Source organism: Colobus angolensis, unplaced genomic scaffold, assembly GCF_000951035.1.
Source record: "Colobus angolensis palliatus isolate OR3802 unplaced genomic scaffold, Cang.pa_1.0 Scaffold37, whole genome shotgun sequence".
Taxonomy (NCBI): domain Eukaryota; kingdom Metazoa; phylum Chordata; class Mammalia; order Primates; family Cercopithecidae; genus Colobus; species Colobus angolensis.
The window spans coordinates 595,464-604,512 of record NW_012117043.1 but is presented as its reverse complement, the minus strand read 5'-3'; the positions used below and the strand labels follow the sequence as shown (position 1 = coordinate 604,512).

Here is a 9,049-nt window from a genome sequence, read left to right as displayed (position 1 = left end):
AAAAAAAAAAAAAAAAAAGATAAAAAAGATTAATTCAGGAAATAATAATTCCCATTTGTGGACCTTTTAGAGATTCTCTTGATTGATCCCGACCTCAACCTGTATACTGACAGAAGTTCCTTTGCAGAGAAAGGACTTCAAAAAGCGGGTTATGCAGTGGTCAGTGATAACGGAATACTTGAAAGTAATCCCCTCACTCCAGAAACTAGCGCTCAGCTGGCAGAACTAATAGCCCTCACTCGGGCACTAGATTTAGGAGAAGGAAAAAGGGTAAATATATATACAGACTCTAAGTATGCTTACCTAGTCCTCCATGCCCATGCAGCAATATGGAGAGAAAGGGAATTCCTAACTTCTGAGGGAACACCTATCAAACATCAGGAAGCCATTAGGAAATTATTACTGGCTGTACAGAAACGTAGAGGTGGCAGTCTTACACTGCTGGGGTCATCAGAAAGGAAAGGAAAGGGAAATAGAAGGGAACCGCCAAGTGGATATTGAAGCCAAAAGAGCTGCAAGGCAGGACCCTCCATTAGAAATGCTTATAGAAGGACCCCTAGTATGGGGTAATCCCCTCTGAGAAACCAAGCCCCAGTACTCAGAAGAAGAAATGGAATGGGGACCCTCATGAGGACAGAGTTTCCTCCCCTCAGGATGGCTAGCCACCGAAGAAGGAAAAATACTTTTGCCTGCAGCTAACCAATGGAAATTACTTAAAACCCTTCACCAAACCTTTCACTTAGGCATTGATAGCACCCATCAGATGGCCAAATCATTGTTTATTGGACCAGGCCTTTTCAAAACTATCAAGCAGATAGTCAGGGCCTGTGATGTGTGCCAAAGAAATAATCCCCTGCCTTATCGCCAAGCTCCTTCAGGAGAACAAAGAACAGGCCATTATCCAGGAAAAGACTGGCAACTAGATTTTACCCACATGCCCAAATCTCAGGGATTTTAGTATCTACTAGTCTGGGTAGATACTTTCACTGGTTGGGCAGAGGCCTTCCCCTGTAGGACAGAAAAGGCTCAAAAGATAATAAAGGTACTAGTTCATGAAATAATTCCCAGATTTGGACTTCCCTAAGGCTTACAGAGTGACAATGGCCCTGCTTTCAAGGCTACAGTAACCCAGGGAGTATCCCAGGCATAGGTATACAATATCACTTACACTGCGCCTGGAGGCCACAATCCTCAGGGAAGGTCGAGAAAATGAATGAAACGCTCAAACGACATCTAAAAAAGCTAAGCCAGGAAACCCACTTCACATGGCCTGCTCTGTTGCCTATAGCCTTACTGAGAATCCGAAACTCTCCCCAAAAAGCAGGACTTAGCCCATACAAAATGCTGTATGGACGGCCCTTCCTAACCAATGACCTTGTGCTTGACCAAGAGACGGCCAACTTAGTTGCAGACATCACCTCCTTAGCCAAATATCAACAGGTTCTTAAAACATTACAAGGAGCCTGTCCCCGAGAAGAGGGAAAGGAATTATTCCACCCTGATGACATGGTATTAGTCAAGTCCCTTCCCTCTAATTCTCCATCCCTAGATACATCCTGGGAAGGACGCTACCCAGTCATTTTATCTACCCCAGCTGCGGTTAAAGTGGCTGGAGTGGAGTCTTGGATACATCACACTCGAGTCAAACCCTGGATACTGCCAAAGGAACCCGAAACTCCAGGAGACAACGCTAGCTATTCCTGTGAACCTCTAGAGGATCTGTGCCTGCTCTTCAAACGACAACTGGGAGGAAAGTAACTAATATCGTAAATCCCCATGGCCCTCCCTTATCATATTTTTCTCTTTACTGTTCTCTTACCCCTTTCACTCTCACTGCAACCCCTCCACACCGCTGTACGACCAGTAGCTCCCCTTACCAAGAGTTTCTATGGAGAATGCGGCATCCCGGAAATATTGATGCTTCATTGTATAGGAGTTTATCTAAGGAAACCCCCACCCATATGCCCCACAACTGCTATAACTCTGCCAGCCCTTGCATGTATGCAAATACTCATTATTGGACAGGGAAAATGATTAATCCTAGTTGTCCTGGAGGACTTGGAGCCACTGTCTATTGGACTTACTTCACCCATACCGGTATGTCTAATGGGGGTGGAGTTCAAGATCAGGCAAGAGAAAAACACGTAAAGGAAGTAATCTCCCAAATGACCCGAGTACATAGCACCCCTAGCCCCTACAAAGAACTGGATCTCTCAAAACTACATGAAACTCTCCGTACCCATACTCGCCTGGTAAGCCTATCTAATACCACCCTCACTGGGCTCCAGGAGGTCTCGGCTCAAAACCCTACCAACTGTTGGATGTACCTCACCCTGCACTTCAGGCCATACATTTCAAACCCTGTACCTGAACAATGGAACAACTTCATCACAGAAATAAACACCACTTCCGTTTTAGTAGGACCTCTTGTCTCCAATCTGGAAATAACCCATACCTCAAACCTTACCTGTGTAAAATGTAGCAATACTATAGACACAACCAACTCCCAATGCATCAGATGGGTAACTCCTCCCACACGAACAGTCTGCCTATCCTCAGAAATATTTTTTGTCTGTGGTACCTCAGCCTATCATTGTTTGAATGGCTCTTCAGAATCTATGTGCTTTCTGTCATTCTTAGTGCCCCCATGACCATCTACACTGAACAAGATTTATACAATCATGTCGTACCTAAGCCCTGCAACAAGTACTCATTCTTCCTTTCATTATCGAAGCAGGAGTGCTAGGTGGAGTAGGTACTGGCATTGGCGGTATCACAGCCTCTACTCAGTTCTACTACAAACTGTCTCAAGAACTAAATGGTGACATGGAACGGGTCGCCGACTCCCTAGTCACCTTGCAAGATCAACTTAACTCCCTAGCAGCAGTAGTCCTTCAAAATCGAAGAGCTTTAGACTTGCTAACCACCGAAAGAGGGGGAACCTATTTATTTTTAGGGCAAGAATGCTGTTATTATGTTAATCAATCCGGAATCGTCACCGAGAAAGTTAAAGAAATTTGAGATCGAATACAAGGTAGAGCAGAGGAGCTTCAAAACACTAGACCCTGGGGCCTCTCAGCCAATAGATGCCTTGGATCCTCCCCTTCTTAGGACCTCTAGCAGCTATAATATTGCTGCTCCTCTTTGGACCCTGTATCTTTAACCTCCTTGTTAAGTTTGTCTCTTCCAAATCGAAGCTGTAAAACTACAAATAGTTCTTCAAATGAAGCTCTAGATGCAGTCCATGACTAAGATCTACCACAGACCCCTGGACCAGCCTGCTAGCCCATGCTCCGATGTTAATGACACGGAAGGCACCCCTCCCAAGGAAATCTCAACTGCACAACCCCTCCTACGCCCCAGTTCAGCAGGACGCAATTACAGCGGTCATCAGCCAACCTCCCCAACAGCACTTGGGTTTTCCTGTTGAGAGGGGGGAACCGAGGGACAGGACTAGCTGGATTTCCTAGGCCGACTAAGAATCCCTAAGCCTTGCTGGGAAGGTAACTGCATCCACCTTTAAACACGGAGCTTGTAACTTAGCTCACACCTGACCAATCAGGTAGTAAAGACAGCTCACTAAAATGCTAATTAGGCAAAAACAGGAGGTAAAGAAATAGCCAATCATCTGTTGCCTGAGAGCACAGCGGGAGGGACAATGATCGGGATATATACCCAGCCATTCGAGCCAGCAATGGCTACCCTCTTTGGGTCCCCTCCCTTTGTATGCTGTGTCTTCACTCTATTAAATCTTGCAACTGCAAATAAATAAATAAATCCCAACTGTGATTTTGAGGTGCTCTAAGATACGGTACATTAATAGATAATAAATGTACTATTAATAACTCTGTATGCTATAACCCACTGTGAAGTATGAAAGTAGGTGGACAATAGTGCTCCTTGACATCAGATGAGAAACCATCAATACTTTAAAATGTTTGGGAATCACCACTGAACATGTGAAAATTACATATACACGATTGTTCTGGTGTAATTCGTGAGTCACAGTTTATTCATTTACAGAGACAAACAGCATTTATAAACGTTAGAGTAGTGTGGTCCTCAAAGTGTGGTCCGTGGACCAGTGGCATCCCCTGGGAACTTGCTAGAAGTGCAAATTCTTGGGCCCTACCCCAGACCAACTAACCGTATCAGAACCTACAGGTCAGCATCCGTTAATCTATGCTTTCACAAGCCCTAAAGGTTGAGAATCACTGTGGTACAAGAATAAAACAGTAATTAACAAATTGGCAGGACTGCTAAAACAAAACTAAAGAAAACCTATACCAGCCTGGGCACCATAGTGAGATCCCATCTCTAAAAAAACTTTTTTTGAATTAGCTGGGTGTGGTGGCATACACCTATAGTCCCAGCTACTAGGGAGGCTGAGGTGGGAGAATCGTTTGAGCCCAGGAGCTCAACACTGCAGTGTGCTGTGATAGCACCACTGTACTCCAGCCTTGGTGACAGAGCAGGACTTTGTCTCAAAAAAAAAAAAAAGAAAACTACAGACATTTCCTTTTTTTTTTTAGAGGCAGGGTCTTGCTCTGTCACTCAGGCTAGAGCACAGTGGCATGATCCTCGTTCACTGCAGCCTCAAACTCCTAGGCTCAAGCAATCCTCCTGCCTCAACCTCCCAAATAGCTGGGACTACAAGCATGCACCACTATGCCTGGCTACTTTTTGTTTTTTTGTACAGACAGAGTCTCCACATGTTGCCCAGCCTAGTCTCAAACTCCTGAGCTCAAGTGATCCTCCCACCTTGGCCTCCCAAAGGGTTGGGATTATAGGTGTGAGCCACTGAGCCCAGCCTAACATTTCCTGAAAGTGAACTGGAGATTACTTTAGCTAACTTTTATCTTTAAAACTAGAATCAGCTGGGCGTAGTGGCTCAGGCCTGTAATCCCAGCACTTTGGGAGGACGAGGCAGGTGGATCACGAGGCCAGGAGATCGAGACCATCCTGGCTAACACGGTGAAACCCCATCTCTACTAAATATACAAAAAATTAGCTGGGCGTAGTGGCGGGCACCTGTAGTCCCAGCTACTCTGGAGGCTGAGGCAGGAGAATGGTGTGAACCTGGGAGGCGGAGCTTGTAGTGAGCAGAGATCACACCACTGCACTCCAGCCTGGGCTACAGAGTGAAACTCCATCTCAAAAATAAAATAAAATAAAACTAGAATCAAATATAAAAGTATCATGCAACGTGAGCCAAGGTCGCCACTACACTCCAGCCTGGTGACGGAGCGAGACTCCATCTCAAAAAAAAAAAAAAAAGTATCATGCAACAGAAAAAATTTGCTGTCTAAATTTACTATACATTTCTCCCTTGAAATATTAGGTCTTAAAAAAAGTTCAAGACCAGCCTGCTCAACATGGGCAAACCCCATATCTACTAAAAATACAGGCCAGGCACAGTGGCTCATGCCTGTAATCCCAGCACTTTGGGAGGCCAAGGCGGGTGGATCACCTGAGATCAGGAGTTCAAGACCAGCCTGGTCAACGTGGTGAAACCCCATCTTTACTAAAAATACAAAAAATTAGCCAGGCGTGGCAGTGGACACCTGTAATCCCAGCTACTTGGGAGGCTGAAGCATGAGAATCGCTTGAACCCAGGAGGCAGAGGTTGCAGTGTGCTGAGATTGCGCCACTACACTCTAGCCTGGGTGACAGAGACTCTCTCTGTCTCAAAAGGAAAAAAAAAAAAGAAAGAAAGGAAGAAAAAAAGGCAGAGAGGGAGGGAAAAGGGGAAAAGGGAGGGAAAAAGGAAGAAAGGGGGAGGGAGGGGAACGTTCCAACAGACTGACCATACTGAAGAACATCAAAAGTTACAACAGCAAAAAGCCTATTTCACATTTACAGCAGTAAATAGTTAAGTTTAAAAATAACAGTAGATCCAAAAAATAAAATCCCATCCCAACTAACAGAACATAATGGGTGCCTTCTTCACAAGGTAAATAAACAAGGCACTCAGGTGCAGATTCCAGCTTGCAGTCTGACTGAAGTTAGGTGACCACACAAAAGAGAAAATCCACAAAAAAAAAGGCAGAATTCTTTGATTCCATGGGAGAAGAAAAAGAAAGAGTTAATAAAACATGGTTTCTGGGCTAATAAGTGAGAGTCTCAATGAGGCCAACTTCAAGTTCCTAGCTAAGAAGACCATGAAGGCAGCCTTCTCTAAACGGTTATATAGATTGGAGGCAACTCAGTGTGAACAGCTAAAAAGCCTGTCCAGCAACTGTACTGAATAGTATTTCCCAGGCACGAGCCTACAGACCAACAGAAAAGAGAGGTCATGTATGGAAAATCACTGAGTAGCTGTCCAGACACTCTAGAAGCTACCCCACAGCCTGTCTCACTTCCACTGATTCTAATCCTGAATTAAAGAGAGAACACAGTTGAGTACCATTGTTGGACTCTTTGTTCACTTCAGGTTATCCACCCTAAATCTGCCTATATTATTTTGTGGAAGTCAACTTTTAACACAAAAGCCTACAGTTTGATATTTTACAACATGAACAAAATTTTTATCACATTGTAAACAAGAAGGAGTATTATTTGTAACTGACCTCTTATAATTCTTACTGTCTGAGTAGATATCCACCTCCAAAAAGAACTAAAGAGAGAAAAAGAGAGAAAGATTTTAAGGTTTTTTTTTTTTTAAGAAACAAACTTTTGTCAATTCCTGTTTTGCTCAGCATAATACAAAGGTAATAATATACAAAGTATCTATTTTTCTGGTCAAATCTATTATTTAACTTAAAGCACAAGGTTTAGCACACTACTATTTGTTCAATTCTGTAAATCAAACACATTACATACTTTATTGTTTATGAAAATATTAAACAACAGAACAAGCTTACCATTTCACAAGGTGGCTTTTCCTATTGTATACTCGACGAATACATTTCAACATTTTCATTTCTAATATTTCATCAAAAAAGAGGTAGTGGGGAGAAGAGAACCACTAGATTCTCTACAATTCACTTAAGCTCTGATTATGTTTCCAAGCGGTTGCACCTACCCACAAAGGTTGGGAGCCAGGGGGAAGACAGAGCACCCATTATACTAGGTCCCTAAACTGTAAGAGATCAAAGAGTCTCTAGCAGCTCCCCAAATCCTGGGTTTCCTTCTTAAGCCTGACAATTTAAATGTATCTAGGGTAGAAATTCTCAACTCTGATTATGTTTAAGAATCACCTGTGGAGCTTTTAAAACTTGTACAAAGTCTAAACTCCACCCTAGATCTGCTGAATCAGAATTGCAGCTGGAGGCCCAGGGATATCAACTTTAAGTTCCACAGTTAATTGACACTGATGCAAATACACGGTTGAGAACCACTGGTTCAGGACAGAGAAGAAACAAAAGGAAAGAACCTCTCACACTGATAGGGAAATCTAAAACTTCCAAGAGAGGACCCCTAAATGACAAGGGACAAGATTTAGGATATTAGGACTTATCCAGTTATGGAATCTGCGCTAGTATTATTCCCTACAATTGAGAAGAGGAAGGAAAAAGTTTAGATCATATAACCAAAGATGCAGTGAAGCTGGAGTTAAAACCTAGGACCAACCAAGCTCAAACTTCGACTCTGTCAAGTATTGCAAGTGACTGCAGACTTGAACGGGTCACTTAACGTCTCTGTATATTTTACAGACAAGCCTCCTCATCTGTAAAAATAAAAAAGAAAGTCTTCAGTGGTGTGCTACTGTCCCAGCTACTTGGGAGGCTAAGGCGGAGGTGTCCTAGAGTACAGGAGTTGGAGGCTGCAGTGTGCTATGATCACACCTGTGAAAAGCCAATGCACTCTAGCCTGGGCAACATAGCAAGACCCCATTTCAAAAATAAATTAATTAATGAATAATTAAGTTTAAAGAAGGTCATTTGTACGTCATGGGACTGCTGTGAAAACTAAGAATATATGAAACGATTTTGTAAACTATAATGCAATAGGCCAGTGTTTTTCAAATTATGGGTTACCACCCAGCAAAACATTAAGAAATCAATTTAGCAAGTTATAACCAATATTTTGAAAATGAAATAAGATAGAAATGTTAAGACATACCATAGTTTATGAGAGTATCTGCAGTTTTATAAATTTTTGTTTCAGTTATATATAGGTCATGATGTAAATGACATTTTATTACGCGTTGTGTCAAAAACGTCTTAAAGCAGCCAGATGTGGTGGCTCACACCTGTAATCCCAGCACTTGGCAGGCCAAGATGGGCAGATCACCTGAGATCAGGAATCAAAACCAGCTGGGCCAACATGGTGAAACTTCGTCTTTACTAAAAATACAAAAATTAGCCAGGCGTGGTGGTGTGTGCCTGTAATCCCATAGGAGAATCACTTGAACCCAAGAAGCGGAGGTTGCAGTGAGCACCCTACTGCACTCTGTCTCAAAAAAAAAAAAAAAAAAAGTCGTAAAGCCACAACTAATCCTTACTCCCTCACTCCCTCCAGTTTATAACCTCACTAGACAGCAAAGACAGTCAGTTAAGTACATAAACCAATGATTCTTAAAACTGTCTCAACTGTTGGAAATTTGATGAAAGCTATGGACCTTTTCTTGACAAAAATGTACCTTCATACAAAATGTTCCTTGCATGCAGGTTTGGGATTCCTAAACTCCTGCCCTCAATTAGGTTGAGCCTCTCAGAAGGAGGACTAAAAAAGAAGCTGACCTTTGGGAAAGGTTCGTATATTTGCTGTCTTAGTTCTAAAACAAGGCCTTTTTCCAGATCTAGTCTGCCTATTCAAATAAAAATTATTTTCTTCATTATATAAAATTGTTGACAATACCAAATTCTCTTTTATTTAAAAAATATATCATGTGGCCAGGCGCAGTGGCTCACATCTGTAATCCCAGCACTTTGGGAGGTGACGATGGGCGGATCACTTGAGGTTAGGAGTTCGAGACCAGCTGGCCAACATGGTAAAACCGTCTCTACCATAACTACAAAAATCAGCCAGGGATGGTGGCAGGCACCTGTAATCCCAGCCACGAGGGAGGGTGAGGAAGGAGAATGGCTTGAACCCAGGAAGCAGA

The 9,049-nt window shown here is 42.9% G+C and overlaps 1 protein-coding gene across 3 annotated transcripts in view; it reads right to left on the bottom strand.

Moving 5' to 3' along the window:
* Positions 1 to 9,049, bottom strand: part of ACACA (acetyl-CoA carboxylase alpha) — a 360,465-nt gene that overhangs the window by 261,467 nt on the left and 89,949 nt on the right. For all 3 annotated transcript variants that reach the window (XM_011953628.1, XM_011953625.1, XM_011953626.1), the window contains one exon: positions 6,570 to 6,616. Coding sequence is in view for 1 of the 3 variants with exons in the window: in XM_011953625.1 (XP_011809015.1) it covers positions 6,570 to 6,616 (47 nt within the window). In the remaining 2 variants the exon portion in view is untranslated. The remainder of the gene's footprint in view (positions 1 to 6,569; positions 6,617 to 9,049) is intronic.